General features: G+C 46.3%; 2 protein-coding genes across 3 annotated transcripts in view; one reads left to right on the top strand and one right to left on the bottom strand.

The window, feature by feature from the left end:
- Positions 1-7303, bottom strand: part of SBF2 (SET binding factor 2) — a 230828-nt gene extending 223525 nt beyond the window's left edge. The window contains exon 1 of the mRNA XM_058806404.1: positions 7226-7303. Within this exon, the coding sequence (XP_058662387.1) occupies positions 7226-7280 (55 nt within the window). The 5' untranslated portion in view covers positions 7281-7303. The remainder of the gene's footprint in view (positions 1-7225) is intronic.
- A 5798-nt stretch (positions 7304-13101) lies between these two features.
- On the top strand, positions 13102-15961 carry ADM (adrenomedullin). Of its 2 annotated transcripts, none has more exons than XM_058807534.1 (4): positions 13102-13207; positions 13794-13904; positions 14179-14319; positions 14816-15961. In XM_058807534.1, the coding sequence occupies exons 2-4, from the start codon at positions 13807-13809 to the stop codon at positions 15117-15119; spliced, it is 543 nt and encodes a 180-aa protein (XP_058663517.1). In that variant the 5' UTR covers positions 13102-13207; positions 13794-13806; the 3' UTR covers positions 15120-15961. The 2 variants fall into 2 exon arrangements, with proteins under 2 accessions (XP_058663517.1, XP_058663516.1); XM_058807533.1 differs by having other exon boundaries at positions 13103-13207; positions 13791-13904.
- The last annotated feature ends 6632 nt before the right edge of the window (positions 15962-22593 follow it).

Raw genomic sequence — 22593 nt, 5'->3', positions numbered from 1 at the left:
GTTTCCAGCTCAATTATTTCAGTAAAATTTCACACCAAATACTTTTTCTGCTTCCAAGAAATAAGACTGGAGAGAAAAGGATTTTTTTTTTTTGGCCTAAACTAAAATTCTGCCAAACACGCTTTCAGGCCCAAAATTTACAGAAGGGACAAAACCTGGCCCTGGTGTTTGCGTGATGAACTGGAATTTGTTTATTTAAAGATGAAAACCATAAGAAATCAGACTGAGTGGCCAAGAAGACTTCATCTCAGAAAACCACAGAGTAGATAAAGAGAGTTAAATGGATACTGAGAGTGAGAGAAGGAAGGGGAAAGTGAGAGAGATGATAAGGCAGAGATTCTTCTGGAATAAAACTAGAAGACAGAAAGCATTCTGAAATACCAGAATGTGCCAAATAGAGTAAGCAGGAGGAGTGGCCAATGTCTTGTAAAGGGTTCCTGAGCCACAAGGAAGGACATGCAGCCACTACAGAGTCTGACAACACTCCTGGCATCACTGTCCACAGCAGCTGGCAAAAGGAGCTCAACAAAATCCACAACCTTCAACAGCTGAAGTCAAGGTTCCAGAAAGAAGAGCTGTCATCCCTTTTCCCCGACAAGCATCTGAGAAATCCTCTGCCAGAATGTCTCATCTTCCTTCCAGCTGCTATTCCAGTGACCCAACCTGACACTCTAACATTTAAAAAAGAAATTTTCTATCTTGCTGAAGATCAATCCAAGTGTCAGATAATGGATTTTCTGGAGTTTTAAATCCTAGAAAACAACACATGAACCACAGTAAAAGGACATGATAAGGACATTTTTCCTATCTTCTATTTTTTCCCCCCTTGAATTTCTTCCTGAGTGATTGATTTTATAAGCCCAGTAACATTCTTTTGTCTCTTTTTATCCACTGAGGTCTCCCATGATCCAATGGGGTTTTGCGTGCAACTATCCTGAATTTGTATCCAGAATTATGATGAGTTTGTTTTTTCTGTCTCTCAGCTTTCCCCCACAACAGCTACACACAATCCCAGACCATACTGTCACCAAGTGCTGGTTCTGGCTGCAGCAGTGACAGCCCATCACCCACGTCCAGCTCAGTGCAAATGTTGTGGTTACTCTGACACCTAGAACACAACACTCCCAGAAAGGAAACAAAGAATTCAAGCTCTGTTCAATGATTGCATTTTTTCATAGTATTCAATCTGCAGAAGATTGAAAACTGAGAACTGTAAACATTAGAGACATAAAATCAGGATCTATCTAGTCACTAGCAGATAAGCAATAACCAGCATGTTCTTGGCTCAATGAGCAGGGATTTAGCTGCCAAATCCCAATCAACACTAATTGGATTGTCCTTGACTTCAGAACGTACCACTGACACCACAGGAGTGATTTATTTCAACAAACACATATAAATGGAACACAATTCCCAAAACGCCGAGCAGAAGAAAATGAATCTCATCAATACTGATAATGCTATTGTTAGAAATCATTTTTTTCACTAGGGAAGCAAGGAGCCCGAAAGTCTCATGCTACTGCAAAGAGGAGTAAGAGGAGAGATGAACCAAAGGAAAACCTCCCACTCACCAGTGGATATTTGCAGGCTACAACTTTCACTGGCAGTTATCAAGGCTGGAGTGTGAGTCTGCTTTTACACATTTTACAAATGATTCCACAGTGACTGTGGCTTTCCTTTGTGAGCAGCAGTAACTGGGGAGGTAGTTCGTTCTTTAAATTGATGTAAGAGAGCTACCACAGCAGTGTAATTCTCTTCCTTGCTGTTACAAGACAAGAGTGTTATGTTTGGGGCATTGGAGAAGTTAAATGTCAGTCTCATTGTCCCTCCACTTAAAAATATGATTGTGGTTATAGAAGGCCAGGGCTTACACAGTATTCAGTCTTGCATAACAAACTGTTTGCCATGAACAAGCTGCAGGAAAAGTGACTTTTTGTCAGATAATCCACAAAGTTAATCCAGGACAGAACAGGGAAGAAAGAGTTCCTTGACTGCAGTTTAGTCACAAAGATAGGAAATGCTACTTCCCTCAACATAATCTGTGTTCTATTTCAGACCAAATGCAGACAGCTTGCAGAGAAAAAAAGCCTCCAGGAATATTTTAGTTTAAAATTAAAGGCTGAAAAAGAAGTATTTTTAGTGTTGTTGTTACTATGATGGCAAGACTGAGTGAGTAAAGAGTCTGAAATCCAAGTTCTTTAGAAATATTCATTACAGACATGCGAGGGAAAGAAGATCTCCATGATCTCTGTTGATTATAAGATTTCTCCAAAATGATAAATCCATAAACCAAAATAATTTTTTTTTTAAGCCCACATTATTTACTAGAAGAAACTGCTTGGATATCTTTTAGGAATACATGCTATCAAAAAATAGTGGGGGTCTTCCAAGCAGACTTTCAAGAGAGCTTTATCTCACCCCAAAAAAAACCAAAAAACAAACAAACAAAAAACCCCAAGAAACGAACAAAGAAACAAACAAAGGAATAAACATGACCACAATCGAAACAAACAAAACCACGTGCGATGGAAATATTTCTTCCTCATTCTGTTTCAGCACGGTATTGTGGAACCTGTTGCATTTGAAAAGTAAAGCACAAGGTTTGGAGGAAGAGATTTCATTGAAAGGAGCAATTAATTTGTTTACAAGTCTTTGGGGTGCCATGCCCTACGCAGCCACAGCCACCCAGAGCCATGTCCCAGGCTCACTCCTGCATCCTGCTCCACTTCCAGCACTGCACTTGATGCTTCATTCCACTGCAGCTACAAGAATTCCCCTGCCACAATAAGAAGGATTTAGTTTTTGTTGCTTTTTTTAATCCCTTTGAGATTTCCCTGGATTGCATTTGAATCAAATTAAACTGCAGCACAGATAAGAAAGCCACTGAAGTAACAACTTTATTCCCTTATTTTTCTACATTTTGTTTTTACAGAGATTGCATGCCATGGCATCAAGCAGTCATTCACTCCTTATACACACACCAGCTCAGTGAAATGCCTGTGAATATACAGCAAATACACCAGAAAATCCTAATGATACTATATTCTTCACAGGCAAAATCTGCTCACAGGAAAAAAAATAAAAGAATCAGACAACTCCATTTAGAAATTTCTCCCACTCCATCAACAATCACTTGTCTTGTTTCAAAATCCTCTGAGATACAAAGCTATGTTACATAATAAAGGCTTCCCTGAAGAGGAGTTGATAAAAATCAGAACAGAAACAACCACAACAGAGCCTACACATGTTATACCAGCATTTATCAGTTGTGACAACAGCCAAATAAAACTGCTATACTGTTGGAAGCCTTCTGTCCTACACATTGCAACTGCACACAGAATCAAGAACAAACCATTCCTCTGTCCTCTTAGAGCAACCAAACCTCGCAGAAAACATCCTGTTTCACCTCACAGGTTTTCTCCTTTAACTTCTGGGTTTAAAACAGCATCCTACAGGAAAGCTGCCACGGGTGTATGGGAAAATTAATCAAATCCAGTCTTTGGATCCTCTCTTCTTTATCCTCTCACCTTTCAGCTTCTGAGCTAAGGAAGACACAGAATGTTCTCTCTTTTACCTTTTCCAAGAAGCACTGTATGTAAATTCTAAGGATAGATTTATGATTAGGGTTTATACCAGCAAAACCAAAAACAAACAAAACAAAAAAGGCATTTTCTCATGCCCTTCTGTGATCCTTACAAACATCTGTGTTCTTCCTAAATCCCATCCACATTCCATTATTCAGACATATTAAATGAGAATTTTTTGGTGAAGCACATCAGACACACTTCAAAATCCATGAAAAAATAAAATGCATGAACAGTAAGGGCTCCTGGGATTTCTCCTAGCTGTTAACCCAGAATGCCTACATTTGGTAGCACCTTTGCTCCGTTCAGAGACTTCTGTAAGTGCCTTTTGTAGCCAGTTATGTAACAGCTTTATATTGTGCTGATATGCTGGGGAAAGTGTGGTTGTCTACCTCAGCCAAGGTTCAGCTGAAGACAAAATACACCAAGGTTGATTGCTTTATTCTGAAAAAGTATCACTGTTAGAGCAAAAAAAAAAAAGAAAAGGGTTTAGTAAAGCTGGGGGATTTACAAATCTGGTTTCTATAACTCTGTCAGGACACTCAACATGCACTTCTGACAGCAGCTACTGTCTGCTGCAGTTCTGAGCAGTGGCTCAGAATGAGTGCTTAAAATACACAACAGCCATTAAAACTATGATCCATGGAAGCTGTTTTATGGTGAGACACAGACTGAGCAACCTAAGTGGGAACACAGACCAGGGCACCTGAAAGACAGAAAAAGCTGGGTGATTCAGGTCATCCTCCACAGCACAAAGACTTCTCAGCTCCTAAGTGCCTGCAACTCTTCTGACACTTGTCAACAGCAAAGCTCATTCTCCACTCAGGCAGTGCCTCTGCAACTCGCAAAGCATGAATGAACTGCCTGCGAGGCAAATTATCCAAGGGCTCCCATCAGTTTCCTTGGAGCATGTAGGACACTAAGGCACCTCACTAACGTCTTTGTGCCCAAGGCTCTAGGAACATTTCAGCTGATAGAAATTCAGGGTGCATTGATCTGTCTTCCAGCATGCTCCTGACCCTCCTTTATGCCAGTACTGGCATTCATCTGACATCCTGGTGAGCCAACACTGTTTGAAAAATGAGCAGGAAAGTAATCCAAGGACAATACAGCAACACAGGTAACACACCCAGCAAGAAAGGTCTTTTGGATGGGTCAGCATCCTAAAGTGAGCTGGATCCAAAGGAAGGTTCGGCACAATAGGAATGGCAGCACCAGGACTGCTGTAACATCAATTTACACAGGCCTGGACCAGAACAGGAATGGACTTTCACATGTTGATTCCCAAAGGACACACTCTGGTTTATTTGAGGACAATAAAACCCTTCACCTCCCCTGAAGACTATGCTGGATAAAAACTTGTAGCATCACTTACAAAGCTGTTCCAAAACAAGAAAAAATCTACAGATCTGCTCCTAAACTGCATAAACACTGCATTTTAGATATTTACAGCAAATGTTTTTTGAGTAAAGCCAGAAAATCAGCACCTTTATCCCATTTTCAGGGGTAAGATATTGGCCCATGTAAATAAATCCATATAAGCAGTGAGGGGAGAGCCAGCAGACCCAGTGGGGCTTTCCTGGGAGAGCAGTCACTACTATAAACACCCTTCCCTACAAACCACAAGTGTTTATCATCCAAATGCTGCTGACACACAGATTGGGGGGAAGGGTACAGCATTTTTGTTTGCTTGTTTACACAAAGCTATTCCACAGATTATGCCTGGGAAAAAAAGAAAAAAAAAAAAAAACACTACAAACATAATTACACTCAGCATTAAAATCAAGCACATTAAAACCAGGCCAGAAGGTAGCTGCTGATGAAAAACAAATAGGATAGAAAGAAAAGGAACATACTTAAAAATATAAATGCTTCAAGAGTAGCTAGTCTATAATCCTAGAAATGCTTGTCCCTGCTTTTCATATAGAAGGAAGCATAATAAATGCATCAAAAAACTACAGTTTTATAAGAAAAATAAAGGTCAGTACTCCATGTATTATGGGATTGCATGTGGGGGTAAAGGAATTTGGAAAACAATGCATGCCTAGTCTTCAACAGAATGTTGTTCCTTCAAGCATTTTTCTTATGAAGCATTAAAGTAGCAACAAGTCATTTAAATAATAAAGTCTAAACAATTACTTTCTGGGCACGACCTTTTTCAATTAAGGTTCAGGAGTTATTTCTGAATCTGCTCAATTTCACCCAGGCAAGCAATTCTACCAAACTTCATGAAAGAGTTTATGTATGGGAAGTTAAACACATACTTAAATCCTACAGATGAAGACATTTTACAGACATAAAGCTTTCCAACGCAATCTGTAATTTCACTTCAATGAAGTAAGAAGCCTATTTGATTAGTCTTCTTAAAAGCACATCTGGGTTTTTTGGTTGCTTCTTTGTTTTGATTTGGGTTTTCTCTACTTTGTCAGGGAAAATGTTCCAAACAGGAGAGGCAAAAGCAAAGGTCTTTATTTTTAAAATAAAATCCTTCCCATTTCACATGGCTTGATTTTGACAGTACAATTAGGACAAACCTACGATCAAATGGGATGGGAGGGGTAACCAGGATGTAATCAATGGAATAACAATTGCAGAATAGTAAAATCCAAGAGACCCTTAGCAGAACTTTGTGAGACACTGCATCTTTAAACACGCAAATGTAACAGTTTCTCTAAAAATTATATTTCTTTTAAAAAAATCTCACAGTCCGAGTTTATTAGCTGCACTTTTTGAATGAACAGATACAGACTACACGCAATTGCTACTTCAAAGAATTACTCTGAGTAACAAACTTGAGTGTTGTTTGGTTTATGCATAGTCAAATAAATTAGGGAACATTCGACTGTTTCAAATATTGTTTATTAACAGCATACATTCAAAGGAGCGCTCTGAAATACGCAGCACAAACACATTCCAATTGACAATCACTTCGTTTTCCAGTCAGCTTAAACACTGATTTGAGATCTCTGCAGCAACAAAGCTGGTACCATAACGGAGAGTTACGTAACACAAACCACTCTCTCTTTGCCCACAAACGACAGCAGATAACAGCACTTCCCTTCCCCCCAGCACACAGAATTCGGTATCCCGAGGCTTTAGGAGGAGCGCCCGTTCCATCCCCGTTCGGTGCCACGGCGCTGCCCGGGGGACTCGCGGCGCCGCTCAACAGGCGATGGATGAGCGGCGAGGCGGGCAAGCCCCGCCGCCGGCGGAACGCAGCCTTTGTTCTCCCGGGAGGCGCGGCTGGCACGCCCCAGCCGCCGGGACACAGGTGGGGACCGGCGGCTCCGGCCCTGCCCCGCGGCTCTGGCCGCCGGGCCCGGCACGGCCGCGGGCCCCGTTTGAACCTGCCCGCGCTTCGGGGAAGGAGCCGCAGCCGCTCCCGGCAGGCGGGGCGGGCCGGGGCTGCCCCGGCCGGGCGGTGCGGGAGTCCCTCCGCTTCCCCCCTCGGGAAAGGGGGATTAACCCTTGGCTCGCCCCGCTGCCCTCACCCCCTCCTCCCCCGGCCGGACGCGCGCCCCGTGCGCGCCGCAGTCTCCTCCTCCCGCGGCCCGGCCGGAGGCGGGCGGGGGCCGGGGCCGGGCAGGAGCGCGGGGAGCGGCCAGGCACGGCGGGGCAGCGCTGCGCGCAGCCACACCTACCTGTCTTCTCGTGGTCATAGCCCACCACGATGAAGTAGTCGGCCAGCCTGGCCATGGCTGCGCGGGGCGCGCCTCGGCCTCACCACCCCAGCGGCTGCGGCGGCGGCTCGGGGCAGGCTCAGCATCCTCCGCTCCGCGCCCGCCGCAGGAGGAACGGCACCACCTCAGCCATGTTGGAGGCGCGGGCACGCCGTGCGCCTGCGCGCCGCCCGGACCGCTCGCCGTGACCCCGGGGCTGGGCGGGGGCTGGGGCGGCCCGGCCCGGCTGTCCCGCAGTGCCGCTGCCCCGGGCCGGCCGCCGTGCCGGGACGCCGCTGCCAGCGCCGCGGCCTCCCTTCGCAGCCCCCCGCGGGCGGGGAGGGTCCGGCGGGGGAGGTCCGCGCCCCGCCCGAGCGGGGCTTTGTCTCTCGGCAGCCTCCCCCAGTGCGGTGGCCGCCCGGGGAGCAGCGGGTCCGGAGCCCGTTCCCCTCACAAAAGACACTCGCGGCGGGTCGGAGCGCTCTCCGTGCCCGGGGAGACCCAAGTGTTGAGCGGGGCTGCACCTCGCCGCTCCCGCCTGGAGCTGCCGGGGCCGGGCATCGCCCTCACCGAGGCTCCGCGGATATGCAAGCCGGCGGCCAGATAACGGCGGCCCCGCCAGCCCGGCCCGGGGAATCGGGGATTGCGCGTCCCGAATGTGTCCCGGTCACGTTTTGTCCGGGGTGTTCGGGACGTGCCGCCGCGGGGGGAGCCGTGCCGCCGCCCCGCTGGGCTCTGTGGCGGTGCCGAGGGTCGGCGCGGGGGTCTCGGCCCCGGCCCCCTCACAGCAGCACCCCCGGCCCGGAGCGGGCTGTGCTGCCCGGCCCGGCCCGGCCCTGCTGCTCCCTGCTGCTGGCAGGGCACTGGCCGGCGGTGCCTCGGCGTGACCCGCGTGGCCCCGGACGTGCCGGCCCGGGCACGGGCGGTGGCCGCTGGGGCGCTCAGCGAGCCGCGCCGGGAGCTGCCGTGGTGCTGTTTATAACGTGCAGATGAGGCAGGCACCTTCTGGACCGTGGCCCTCGAAAGCTCGGTGGACTTTGCCAGCAGTCGCGGAGATGCTGAGGATAAAGGAGCGGACAGTACAGCGCTTGGATAGCTGGCAGAGCCTGCAAAAACCACTCTGATAAGCTTCCATGGACGTCCCGTTTGACAGCACAGAGAGAAGAACCAGCGCGGAGGACGTGGGTGGCATTCCAGCGAGGACCAGTCGTGGGTGCCGGGCTGAGTGTGGAAGTGCAGCAAACTGGACTAGCTCCTGACGATCCACCCTGACGAGGGACCCAGCAGACAGTCAGAAGTGGTCTCAGAGACATTTCTGTTTCAAACACACCGTTCTTACACCTCTTAGCTGGAACATAGTGATGCAGTGTCTTGCTGATAAGCCAGATGCAAATTGGTCAGGAAGCTTCAAGCAGTGTTCCCGCTTGTGCCTTCTCAGTGGAGGGCAGAGGTTGACATCTCCTGGGAGTCATCAGCTTCGTAATTTAGCTGTTTTGAAGCAAATGACATGTGTAAGGATCCAATCCTAATACATTTCCTTGTTTAGGAGTAAAGAAAAATGTGTCATATGTACATCAAAAAGATTGACCATACTTTTTGAGAAAGAGATGCACTCTGTGGGGTCAGTGACTTCTACGTAGGAGTTAGGTTAAGTCATGCAGGATTTTGTTAAGTTATGCATAGGCATTTTGGTTGCAGGACACAGTTCACAGAAGCAAAGGATAATGTTCTGTACAGCTAAACCTGGAGACAAAGTTTAAAGACACTGAGAAATTACCTAATTTGGAGCTGAAATGGGTCCTTAGTGTTATCATATCTACACTGATAAAAAGATTCAATATGCAATTACAAATCTCAATAGTGAAATCTCACTGCTTTTTTAACACAGCATCTCTAGTAGGAGAGAATCACTCACACCTTTCCCAGAGCATTAATAAATGCTCAAGAGCAATAAATAAATGTTCAAGAGCAAGATGTTTATTTAGTGATTTCCCAGTACTGCTAGTGTTCACTTTACAGCCTTGCTCCTTCTGCCATCTAGATCAGTACAGCCAAATTTTGTAAAGTTTATAAGAAATGGCACATCTTAAATAAGAAATAGGAAGTGTAGTTGAGCTTATTTATTTTACAAAATCACAGAAGGTTTTGGGTCAGGAGGGATCTTAAAGATCATCCTGTTCCAACCCCTTTGCTACAGGCAGGGACACATGCCACTAGACCAGGTTGCTCAGACCCATCCAACCACGCCATGAACACTTTCAGGGATGTGGCATCCACAATTTCTCTGGGCAACTTCCTTTAAGAATAGAGCAATCTTATGTTCTTATAGGACAAATGAAGAAGTGGAGCAGACACAGTGTTTGCTCACCTAAATTCTAATGAAAAGTGAAACTGAATGCTCATCCAGACCACCAAGGCTTAATTCCCTCACTTGCAGCCTAGCTCCTCACAGGAGAAGCAGGGGCTCACAGAGGACACCAAGGGACCTGTCTCCACAAGCCCCTGGTCATGGACTTCCCCCAGGGGAAGAATTGCAAGGCTGCAGCCTCTCCAAGAGCCCCAAAGCACTCAAGGGGTTGCCACACTCACATTGTGCCCTTGCCAACAACAAGGTGTGAATGTTCACAATACCTTCTACAGTTCCCTCCTCCTTCAGGAAACAGGGAATTCACACTCTGCCAACCCATGCCAGAACAGGGGAGCAGCCATGACCCTGACCAGATTTCCCCTACCAATAGACATCCCTCACTCACTTGGGAGGCTTTGTTTGGTGTACACTAGAGCACCTCCAGCAGGACTATTGAAATGGAATCACCCCTTTGTCACTGTGCTCTTGGCACGGAGAGCTCTGGTGCAGGTACTAACAGTGAGGTTTTTCTGTGTGGAGCTTGAGCGAGGTTTTAGATCCTTCAGGGGGTGCCATTCTTCTATTAGTATTATCTTTCTGCTGATTTCACGCAGCCTGAAATACAATCAGGTCTATTCATACTCATGGCATATGAATTCAGAACAATTTGTTTAAACAAAGTGAAACATGCAAAGGCACTTCCACTGGCTTCAAGCAACAGTTTTCTTCCATCATCAGCACAGAATATTTGCCTCACACTGATTCCCCATTGCTAGCCACAGATTTTAGACCTTTTCTTTTTGAACAAATCTCAGCCGGAATAAAATGCTCTATAAACAGCAACTCATCTTCACCATGTCTCTGCCAGAGCAGATACTTGCTGTAAGGTCTTCAGAACACCAAGAGGTTGAATGGTACACCCAAGATAGGCAGTAAACAGGAGCTGGCTGCTTCCCATCATGGATGAGGCAGCATCTGGGAGACCCTGCACTTCACATCACACACTGCTCTTGCTGAACTGCTTGGCATTGCCTCAGACTCACAGCTTGGGAAGCTGGGGTGGTTTTTTGGTTTTTTTTTTTTTTTTTTTTTTTTTAAGGAAATAACTATTTGTGGTATAATTTTTAAAAAATTGGTCACTGTTACATCACAGTACCAATTCAGTGACTATTGCTCATTTCCAAACTGCACGAGAATGCAAGTTCATAGAAAGAACAAAATGAGCCTCTGAACAAAGAACATGATGTTTTGTGGTAGATTTGAACCAGCTTTACCTGCTGACGCCCTTTCACAAATCACATCATCAACAAACTGATCATTTATGTGTCAGAGTTTGCCACCTCATAAATTTACATGAAGTAATTTTTTATCATTGAGATGATAGTTACAGTCAGTATGGAAGAAACGTGAGAGTTGTGTTACTACTGTTATTAATATTCCTAAATCAACATAGAATTTTTTTTTTCTGCATTGTTTGTCTCAGAGTATACAAAATACACTTCCCGTTTAAGCCAAAGATTTTAATGAGGGATTTTCCAGCATTTGAGGAAACGTGTGATTTTTTTTTTTTTTTTTTTACTGGAATGGGAGACTTAATCTGAGTCAAAGCAATACTTATCACATAAAATCCTGCCTTCTCATTCGGAAAAAGTTAGATTCAGTTTCAACTTCTGCTAATCAAGGAAATGCTTGAACTCGCACGAGCTTGAGCTGCCTCATGAGGTCTCTAAAATCCAGCCAGTCGTGCAGCTCCGGGCATGATACGGTCCCGTTCTAGAACACTTATTTTCCCATCTCTTCCTCCCTGTTTTGCCCCCAAGCCTCCCGCTCTGCGCTCCGGAGCACGGTCCGAGGCGCGGGCAGCGGGGCTGCGGCTCGGCGGAGCTGCGGGCGGCAGGGACGGGGCTGAGCCGGGGCAGCCCCGCCGGTGCTCGGCCGGGCACGTGCGGCGGGCAGCGGAACCGGGCCGGGGAACGGCCTCGCCCCGCGGAGCCGCGCAGGGGCTCGGGGCAGAGGGGCAGCCGGCTGATGCGATGGGGAGCAGCGACAGGCAGCGCTTGCCCTCCCGCCGGCCGGGCGGTGGCAGCTCCCCGGCCAGCCTGTCCCGCACAGGTAGATGCCGGAGACAGAAGGCTCCAGATGTCTGGACGCTGCTGGAGAGCCGGGGGAGGGAGGGAGAGAGCACCGAGTGAGCCATGCACAGGAAAGTTTCCGTCATCCCCCTGCACATACCTCTCCGGGGTGTTGTTATACACCGCGGTTATCTAGAAAGGCAGAGTCACGAGCAGATGCTCACTCACCTGACTTTTGAAACACTTTGCTTGGGGCAAGATGCGAGAGAAGCATCTCACCACTCATTCCTTCCTGCCGAGCGTCTCTCGCTGGCCAGGGGACCCTGTTGCCCCAGGGCGCAGATCTCCCGGGGCATTTCCCTCGGTGCCGCCGAATTTGCACCGCGACAAGTCAGCGGAGACACGGTGCATCCGCTGCTGGCTGCCAGCACCCCCTGCCAAGCCGGACCGCTGCATTTCTGAAGCGTCACGGAGCAAAGACGCTAAAGACTGTAAAAAACCCAATAACAAGGTGGTCAGACTAAGGTTTTGCTGCTGGCCAGCCGAGAGAATGCTGTTAGAGATCCCGATCCTGCACCGGTTCAGCTTTCTGACCGGGAAGTAACTGCACTCACATCCGTGAGGTTTGCGGATTGGGAACAGCACAAGGCACGGAGGATCTTCCCAGCCCCGTAACCCCAGGCGTTTCAGTGACCCCGTGTTCGCCCCAAAGCAACGCCACTTGCTCTGTTCCAAGGCGCAGAACTGGGCTCTGACCTTCATCTGCCAAAACCATTTGAATCGTGATCTACTTGAATCGATCAAGTAAATAAAATTCATTTTGTTAGATAAAAAATGCACCCAAGTTTAGTCATAAATATTAATGATGCCCGATTTGCCACCTCATTACTTATGTAAAGAAGGCTGTCATTCCAGTTACTCATTATAAATTCACGTTGTCCAAATATGGGTTTATTTTTGGAACTTTGATATTTGATGGATTCTCATGGATTTTGGAATGGATTGAATATGGTTTCCACTCCCCTGCTTTCACCCACCTGAGGCTAAGATGTCTAGAATGAGAAATTATTCTACAGACAGCATAAATACAATTATATTTTGGCGGTTAAAACCTCTGTCCCCAGTAAAACAGGCTGAGGGGCTCATCGGATTTTGCAAGTTGTGCCATGACTCAGAATCCTAAAAGCTGCCGTTATAATTAACAAAACACCAAGGGGGTTGTTTAAGATAATTTCCAATAATCCTCTTACTCCCCCCCCCCCCCCCCAGTGTTGCCCCCAATCCAGGTCAGAATGCTTAAGGAGTGCTTGAAATGTGGGGGTGGGGGGTGCCAAGAGAGAGCTCGCCCAGCCACGCCAAGGTCCACCCACTTCTCAGCGCTCTCTATAAAAGCGAGCAGAGGAGCGCAGAGCTCGGCAGTGATTACTTCACACACACACACATACACACACACACAAAGGAGGAGTTCTCGCTCCTCAGGAAACCCTGCAAGCTCGGATCGCTACTACAAAAACATTTGTCTCAGTGGATTATCCTCACTGTCAGGTAAGAACTATTTTTTTTTTCCCGCCCTTGGCAACAACAAAAGATTCAGGGGAGGTGGAACGCAAGTAAAACTCTACTAAATTTGGACTGTTTTGAAGAGTTTGGAGTTATGCTGTGGAGTCTTGCACTGGCTCTTGGCATCAGCTGCAGTTTACAACATAAGATCCAGACCTAGCTGGTTCTGCATGTGAAGTGGGAAGAGGAGCTATCAGGGAATAAACTTCCCGGCAGCAAAACACTTGCTGGAGTTTGGAAACGATGTGTCCGATAGCCAGCTCTCTCTGATCTTATGGGTTTGCTAAATCCTAGTGCAAGCCGCTGGGGGTATTCTGGAAATCCTGCTGGTTTTCAGCCGCCTCTGCAACTAAACTCTCGACAAACGTAAACTTTGGAGGCTCTGTTATTTACTCTGTGATAAGTTGTTGAGCAAATATTAGCTTCTGGTTCATATCAGACACAAAGTCCCCGGTAGCCTGGGGGCTCTGCGAGGGAAGGAGCTCTCTGGAACCACCAGGAATAAAGGACAGTCCTTACTTGACTTTTATTAGCAAGCATGCTTATAGTTCTTCTCTTTTCCTTCCAGCAGGAGCCCAGCCAGAATGAAACTAGTTCACATAGCCCTGCTCTATCTCGGCTCCGTGACCTTCTTCGGGGTGGATGCTGCAAGGGTGGACGTAGCGACAGAGTTCAAAAGAAAGTGAGTATCGGAGCGCGCCCTCCTGCCAGCGCCCCGGCAGCCGTCAGAGGCACTGGATTCCCTGATTCCCTGCAGGAATTGCTCAGCTCCTTAAAGGCCTCGTGCCCTTTCAGAAAACATTGGGGGGGGGTGGAGAAGAAGAAAAAAAAAAAAAAAAAGGAAAAAAATCTCGGCGCTGGCAAAGATTTTCGCCCCTCGCTCGAATCTATTTGGTTTGGCTCCCGCCCTGCAGACTTGCGATAACAGGCTCTCCTCTTCTCTTGTGCTCTTTCAGATGGACGAAATGGGCACTAAGCCGAGCCAAGAGGGACGTGAAGCCTGCGGGCTTGCTCCGAGGGCTGGGGGCAGCCGCCGACGTGCTGCCTCTCATCCGCACCCAGGACGTGAAGGAGGATTCCCGAGTCTCGCCTCCCAGGTAAATTCCAGCCCTTCCTGGGCTCGGGCACTTGCTCGAGGCAGTAGAAAGTTTCGGGGTCCCCAGGTTTCCGTGTGTTCAGGGTTATTCTTGCTGTCGATCCTCCCCGCCCCAGAGGCAGGTCCTGCCCGGGCTGCCCATCGCGCTGAAAGCAGCCTCCCGCCTTCCTTTCCCCGCTCTCTTTAGCTGGCGGGAGATAGTAGCGCCTTTGCTGCGAAAGTCAGATATAAATAGTAACTCGAGCCCTGGATGCTTAGGAAAAAGTAACAGCCGTAAACCGGCGGGGCCTCTCCTTGCATGGGCAGCCGGCTTCGCTCGGCGCTCCCGCGCAAGGCACAGCCGGGACTGCTGGGGGACAGCCGGGCACCGTCGGGACGAGCCCATCTCCAGCCTGGGGCTCCCTGCCCTGCAGACCCTCCCCTTCCCTCGCCCACCGGGTCCCCTCCTCCGGGCCCCCACGGCGCTCTTCTCATGCCCGCTCTCTCTCTTCCTGCAGCAACCGGGAGGATGCTCACATCCGCGTCAAGCGCTACCGCCAGAGCATTAACAGATTCCCCCACTTCCAAACAAAGGCGTGCCGCTTCGGGACGTGCACGGTGCATTGGCTGGTCGACGAGCTCCACAGGGCGGCCGTCAACGACAGGAACGATGCCGCCCCCCCAAACAAGATCAGCCCCCAGGGCTACGGCCGCCGGCGGCGTTCCCTGCCCGAGCCCCGCAGCCCAGCGCGCTCCCCCAGCTCCGGGCGGCGCCCACGGACGCGCCGGGCGCAGCCCCTCGCCGCCTTCCTCGGAGTCTGAAGCGCCGCAGGAGCCGGCCGAGGCCGCCTCGACGGATGGACTGAGGCACGGGCTGAGATCCGCCAGGATCGCGGAGAGCGCCTGCCCGGGCGGGACCCCGGCGCGCCCTCCGCGGGGAGCTGAGAAGGGCAGCGGACGCTGCGCCCCCCGCCCGCCACGGACTCCGGGCCGGGCACCGCCGGCTCCCGCAGCCGCCGCCGCCCGCGACGCGAAGGCGCCGCCGCTGCTCTCGGGGGGCCGGGCGGCCCTGGCCGCCCTCCCGCGCCCCGCCGCCCCGAGGAGGGGATGCTCAGGGGGGGACCCGCCGGTGGGCGACGGGCCCCGGCCTCGCCCTCCGCCCCCGAGGGTTGGAGGGTGCGCGTCAGCCGTGGGCACGGACAGGCCGCCCACATCTGCTCTACCCTCTGCGTTATGTGCACCCGGCAGGGAATCGGACACTCATTAGTCCCTGCGGGGACTGCGATATACTTGAACGTCACAGAGAGGAAAAGTGCAATTGTACGTGGTTTTTGTTAATTATAAGTGCGGTGTGTGTGGATCACGAGATATGCATTGGTATTTAAGATTGTTCTGTGCCATGTCTTTTTTTTTTTTTTTTTTTGGAAAAAATATATTTTATTTTTATACGGTTTATATATATATATATAAATATATATATATTGCATAAGGGCATTTTAAAACATTGTATCCCCTCTATTTTTCATATTGTGAATGTCAAACGTTAAACTCTTTATCCATACCTTTTTTATCTTGCATTCCAGACTGGTGAAAGATATAGAGAATGTATCAGCTGTTCTCCATGGGTAATATGTGAAATAAAATAAACACAATTACATAAAACACTTCAGTTATGTTGTCTTTAGTGGGGGCAGTGGTCACGATGAATCATTTCTCACTGTGTTCAGTCCTACTCATGCTAAGCTAGAATGGCAGTCCTGGGACAGACCAAAACTCTTCCCTTGCGAATTTTGTTAGCAGCCACCTTATCTCATCAAATGGAGTAAACTCCGAGCCAGCAATGCATCCTAAAATTCCAGGGCAGGTCTGTGGAGAAGGCTCTAAGGTTCTTTTCTGCCCACACGTTCAAGCCAGGGCTGAAACGTGTCACAGCTTGGATTGATCGTGCAAGTTTATTTTTTGCCCTAATTAATCAGAGAAACAACTGCACACTTCAACATTGCACAACAAAGTAACAGATTTATTGAGGCAGCACGTTCCAAAAATGGTCATGGCAGCTTCCAAGGTTATTTATGTTGAAGGATTTCCTGGGCCACAGTTCAGGTTAAAGTTAAACGGTGACCGGTTCAGTGCAGGGAGAACATTTTGGATAAAAGCTTAGCATGAGGGATTTTGTTGTTTTGTTCTTTTTTGTTGTTTTGTTTTGTTCTCTCTTTTTTTTTTTTTAACAAATTCCAAGCACAGACCAGAAAACAAATGTGAAACTGAACCTTATTAATGCACCACCAGCACCATCTATTGGTGCCTGTTCCTTGCACTCCAAGAAAACAAACCTAAAACCTAAACAAATATTTGCATGTGTATTTGAATAACTTCTTGGGTGAAATGAAGCATTTCCTCTATTTTACCATATCTCTGAACATAGTTAACATATACAGGAGAGGACTAGGGAATAGCAGAACTCCGTGCCTTTAGAATAAATGACGTGGGGATTTAATTGTTTTTTAACCTAATATTAAATTTCTCAAGAACATATGTTTATGAGAAAAATTGAAAAGAACTGGCAATGACACCTTTCCAGGAAACTGCTGCAAAAACCTTGGGTAGAGATCTATTGATGAGATAGCTGGCTAGTATTCATGATTTTTCATTCCAAACTTTGAAGTTCTGCTCAGAATTGCCTATTTTTAGTTACTTTCTAAGCACTTTCAACTAAGATTTTTGAAATCCTGAGAGGTAGGTTTTCCACTTGAAACATTATTTAAAAAAGAAAGAAAATCAAAGATAATGACACCTTGCCAGTTTTAATTACCTGTTTGTTAACAGCTGGAAGAGAACTTACCCGTCTCCTGCCCTTGGCCTTTCTGATCCAGATTTTGCAAGATGTAAGGGATGACACAAATCCATGGACAAGGTATAGCTGCCAGCTGAGAAACAAACAAGTGGAAATTAAAATTGTTGCTGTTACAAGTTCTGTGGTGCTTGCAGTGAGAAGTTACAATGTGTAGGTGAAAGCATGATCCTACTCAATGTACACAGCACAAGAAAACAACGGCAGCAGAACCATCCCATTTAATAGCTACAACGTTTTCCTTGTAAATTCCACAGTTAATATTTTTACCATCTAAATTTGGGACAGAGGGCTGGATTGGGCTACAGTGTGGTTAAGTATGTACTTGCCAACTAGTTCCTTTTGTTTGTACTGATCTTTTCTTCATTTCCTGCCAAAACCCCACACAGAGTACCTTTTCTTCCCTCCTTTCCTCTTCACTGGTGGAAAACACTTCACTCAAAGCTGAAAGACCCTGCCCAGAACCAGACAGGGCTCAAACCAGCCAGCTGGTGCAGGATGGCACAATTCTGATCTGACTGGGGTTTAGGAAGTGCAGCTTGTGTTTGGAAGGACCAAGAGCACCACCTGCCGCGCCTGTAAGGAGAAGCAAAACTCTCTGCAATAAACAGCAAGCAAAGAAAAGAAAGACTGGGGGTTTTTTTGTTCCCTCCATTCCCCCACCAATCTTTGAAACCATGTGTTTTAAAGCACTGCTGAAGGAGAGAAGTCAGAAAGTAGTGAGCAGCCCAAAGATGGCACACTCTTTGAGTGGAAAGAGCAGACAAGGAAACCCTGGAAACACAATGTCAGTGGATTTTGCTAACCTAGGCTAGATAAGCTGGAGAAGAAGGGCAGAGCAGGAGAATGGCAGGCAGGGACTCTTTCCCATATCCCAGCCTCAGTTTTAGGTTTCAGGGAATGGGTTTATAAGGGGCAGAATATATCAGGACAGCATCCTCTCTTTTCATCAATTCCTGCACCAGCCCCAGGTGTAACCTGCCCAGGTGAAAGCTCTTCCTCCTGGCCAAGCAGGGGATGATACTGAAAAACCCTGGTGCAGCAGCTTTTCACTTCATCCCATAAAGCAAAATGTTGGGCATGAATGCTTAAATAGTGGCTGAAATTCATCCATAATCTAGATTAAAATCTCTGACAAGTGTAAGGATTTGGGGTTTCAGGGAGAGCAGGACTGTGAAACAGCACATGAAAGAGAGCATCCTCCTATAATAGAAGTTCAAGAACTCTGTACTTAGCTCAAAGCCAGCTTATGCTGTAATGTGTCAGATGAGAAGTGGAAGATGTCATCAAATGCCTCCCAAATCAGGAGTCTCTGTTTACACACCACCTTAGTTAAAATATTAGTTTCTAAGAACAGTCTGGTGTCCCACAGGACAGTATTTCAAAGGCTGCTAAAAACAAGACTTGAAGTTCAAACAAGGCTCTAAATTAAAATTAAGTTTTGCAATGGTAAATATGTATTGGAGCAGGAATTTATCCTTGTTCACCAGTCTGTTCAAGAGCAGATCCCAAAGGAGTGGTCACCATTCTCAGCACAGAAGAGTTCATGGAGTATTCTTTAGGAGTGATTAATGTACTTTGTACCTACCCTAGGGACACCCTATGGCAGACAAAACATCTATTCCATTTAATTCTATTCTATTTAATCAATCTATTCTATTCTATCCAAAATTCTTCACTATAGACAATTTTTCATTACCAAAATGGATTCCAATGGCTATTTTTATTTCAGGAAGCTTTTTGGGCTTCATTATTTGTTCTACATGGAATGATGGCAAAGTGCCTAAAATGCTGATATATACAAGGACTTCCCCATGAAGCCCTTGTACAGGTCCCCAAACCTGGAAGAGGAAAACAAGGAATTATTTTTCTTTCTCCAGCTGGTACCACAAAATTTTCTTTAAGCAGCCATGTCACGTGACCAACCGCAAAAATTGTTTGTTCTCCAGTTACATCAGAAAGTGGTCAGAGTTCTTCCACTGTTACCTAGGAACAATTTCTACTGCATCCAAAAAGTAGAGACACTGGTGTACTTTCAGATGATTATCAGAATCTGCAAAGCATCTCGGTCCGTGCTAGGAAGAACTGCAGTCAGGTGCCAGATAGAAACTCTTTCTGCAAGCACAATGACAGAAGGGGGAATACTAATGAATACTTTGGCACATATGAAGCCTTTTCTGGCTCATTGAGTACCCAAAGGACAGCAAGTCATAATTAAAGCCAATAATGGCAACTCCAGACAGCCATCCAAATAGTTTCCTTGTGCCGTCAATTCACCGTTTCATATTATCTCACATCATACTTAAGCAGTGTGGAGCACACAGGCATCAGGAGAAAGAATTCCAGCATGACTGACTACAACCAATAAGTAAATCCAATTATGCCTAATTAAAATCTATTTATTGCATTCACAAGAGTTTGCTTTTATTATCCAAATATTGTTTAAGGAATAGGGCTTTTATTCACTAAATAATTTGTGTCAGCTTTGAAATTGTTTTAATCTTTAAATACTCTGGAGTGAGGCCATGTATCCTTCATGAGAAGAAGGAGCATAATTTGTTCATGAGGTAAAAAACTTTGCTATGTAAAAGCCTTTTTACTGCAAGCTATGTACACTAGTCAAAATGCTTGGTAATGTCTCCAAATGAAAAACAAATGGTTCCACTTAGACTGGAATCAATGTTAATGATAAGACTGGAGTGTTTTGCATGCAACATTCCCAGCAAACACAACAGCAATGAGGATGCCAAATGAATTTTTAAACTTTTTTTGATTCTGTGATAACTTTTACAAAATATTTAACTAGACCTCCTTGAGTCTCTCATCAACTTAGAAAATCCTGGGGTTTTCCAAAGTCAAGAAAGATCTGTTCTCCCCACTGAAGGCACATATTTTGTAATAAATTCTGACTCTGAGAAGAGGTTTGCAAAATGAGTATTCTTCCAATACTTTCAGTAAGTTGACACTTCTTTGAAAATTACATTCAACTTTTCCATCAGTTATAAAAAGATTTTATTTTCTTCATACTTTTCTAACAGGGTGTAAAAAACAAACAAACAGATGTCTGGGTCTTAATCTCTGATGTCCAGCAGTATGGGCAGAAATGGGAGAACAAACAAACCGGATCTTATCTGTTAGTTCAGGAGCACACTGAGCAGTTCACCAAACAAACATGCTTATTGTCCTTTTAAGAGGTGCTTACTGTGACAGGAGTTCCATGACGCTGAATCACTCCAAGACTGAAAGGCACCGTGTAACTCATCCCCCTGCTGTTCCAGCCCAGCACAGGAGGGTGTGTGCTCTCCTCCTTTCCCCTGATGTGACCCAGCCCTGGTGTCTCTCTGCTGGAAAGCACCAAACTCTCAGAGGCCACCACGCTTCCCTGCCTGCCCATGAGGGCTCAGGAGCAGGTCTGAGCTGCACACTGGAACAGGACAGCTGCACCTTGTAAAATATGTCTGTTCTCTTTAGAGACAAGGAAAAATTAAGGGATTTTAAGTCCCTTTTCCTAAGTATTTTTTTTCCTGAGGCTGTGCAGCCTTGCATCTCATTCTGCATAAGGAACACATTCATAGTCTGGCCTTTATTGATAAACAACATGAAAAATATGTAACTGGCATATATCATTAGTCCCCTTACTGCCTAGAGACATCAGACATGCTGGTGTGATGAACTGGTGAGCCAGATAGGAATCTTAGCAACAAATCCCAGACCTGAGACTGATCCCATCTAATTGAAACAAAACTTCTACTGACTTCAGCAGGAAGAAAATCTAAGCTCCAGCTTTCTTTCAAAAACATGTCTATTTTTATACCAAAAGACTGTATTGTAAATTTTGCTTTATACTTAATTTATTCCCAATTTCTGGTTTTGAACACTGAAGAAACTACTAAAAGATACAAGTAAGGAATGGGATCCCTGTCAAAAAGAAGCAACACAAATCCAGACTCTCCATTTAATCTGAAATGTGTTCAGCAATGTATGCTTATTGCTGCTGCTCTGAGTGGATGTGGTGCTGCTGGCAGTGACAACTTCAGCAAACATACATGTGTCAAGTGCGTCACTAAACGTGTTCATGAGCAGAGATGGAATCCCAGAAACTTCCAGTGCTCTTGTCCAAAACCCAGACTTCATTATTTATTTAATGCAGTGGGACTTTGGAGTGTTTTAAACAGTAAGACTTTATACAGTAGCATTTCCTTCCTCCTCTTTTTTTCTCTTTATGTTTGAAAAAAAAAATCTTGCTACCTATTTTGAAGTGTTGGAAAAGGATGTATCTGGACAGCCCAAGTGAGAGAGGAATTCCATAGCTCACAGCAGAGACTGGCAGTCAATCAAAGTGCACACACCAGCACTTTGTTACAATATTTGCACAAGGCCATCAGTATCTGTTTAATGAAGGATATAAAGAGATTTGCACAAAGAAGTGAGTCCTACAGAGATGAAGATGATTTACTGGGAAATAGTTCATGTCCTCTCACCCCAACCTGATTTAATTAACTCCTGGTAATGGGGGAAAAACAACCCCTTATGTTACAAGTGCACAAGGGCAAATAAACCTGATTTATTGTCTTAACCACACTGCAAGACAGACAGAAACAAATGATACGTTTTTTCCATGGAATGTTGTTAGAGTGTGTGCACAAAGATATTTTCCTTCTCCTGGTGCATCTGTACAACTTTGCTGCCATCTGCTGCCTCCTGAAGACAAACAAATCACTCTGAAATGAGAGCTGGATGCCAGTGGCACGGAGCTGCTGCCAGTGGGGAGGGAGGCCTGGCTTTAAAAGTGTTTTATAGCTGCCCTGGGCTGGTTACTCAATATGCTGAGTAAGGCAGAGACTCAGATTTTTCATTCCTGCTGAGCTTTACTCAGAAAAAGCAGGAACAGCACAATACCTTTACATACTCTGAGAAGATGGAGAAAGGAACTATCCTGATACCACTTTTGCCACTCTGGGCTACCAAGAGAACAGTGGCAGCATTTTTTGAGAAAATACTGCTTTCAAGGTGTGACATGAAGAGGTAAAAGAGAACACATACTCCTGTGCTGCAGGAAGGACCTATTTACCAAAGAGTAAAGAAGGCTGAAGTTAGAAAAGACCTGAAGTGCCTTTTCAGGAGAAGTCATGGTCAGAGAGATGTGCACATGTGCTTCATTTCTACACACAGAGCTCTTTCAAAGGCAGGAGTTAGGACAGTGTGCTGAGTCAGACTGACCTGTTTCCCTGCCTCAGGCATAAACAACATCATCTCAGCAGTAGTCAGGTATGAGCTGTCAGCTTCCACAAAGAATTGAAGTTGTACATCTAACTGTTATAAACAGAAGGGATTAATTTCAGAAAAAAAATTGTGTTGGATTGAAATCACAGTTGTATTTACTCTACATAATTATGTAACTTATACACACTTAATCTAATACAAGTACTCTTATTTTAATTAATG

This window comes from Ammospiza caudacuta, chromosome 6 (assembly GCF_027887145.1).
Source record: "Ammospiza caudacuta isolate bAmmCau1 chromosome 6, bAmmCau1.pri, whole genome shotgun sequence".
NCBI classification, from domain to species: domain Eukaryota; kingdom Metazoa; phylum Chordata; class Aves; order Passeriformes; family Passerellidae; genus Ammospiza; species Ammospiza caudacuta.
This window is presented reverse-complemented; position numbering and strand designations above follow the sequence as displayed.

What these genes read in the sequence shown, in the direction of transcription:
- ADM (XM_058807534.1), top strand. Translation starts at nt 13,807, where the DNA reads ATGAAACTAGTTCACATAGCCCTGCTCTATCTCGGCTCCGTGACCTTC. An exon ending in GCGACAGAGTTCAAAAGAAA is followed by an intron (nt 13,905 to 14,178) that starts GTGAGTATCGGA and finishes GTGCTCTTTCAG; the next exon opens with ATGGACGAAATGGGCACTAA. An exon ending in TCCCGAGTCTCGCCTCCCAG is followed by an intron (nt 14,320 to 14,815) that starts GTAAATTCCAGC and finishes CTCTTCCTGCAG; the next exon opens with CAACCGGGAGGATGCTCACA.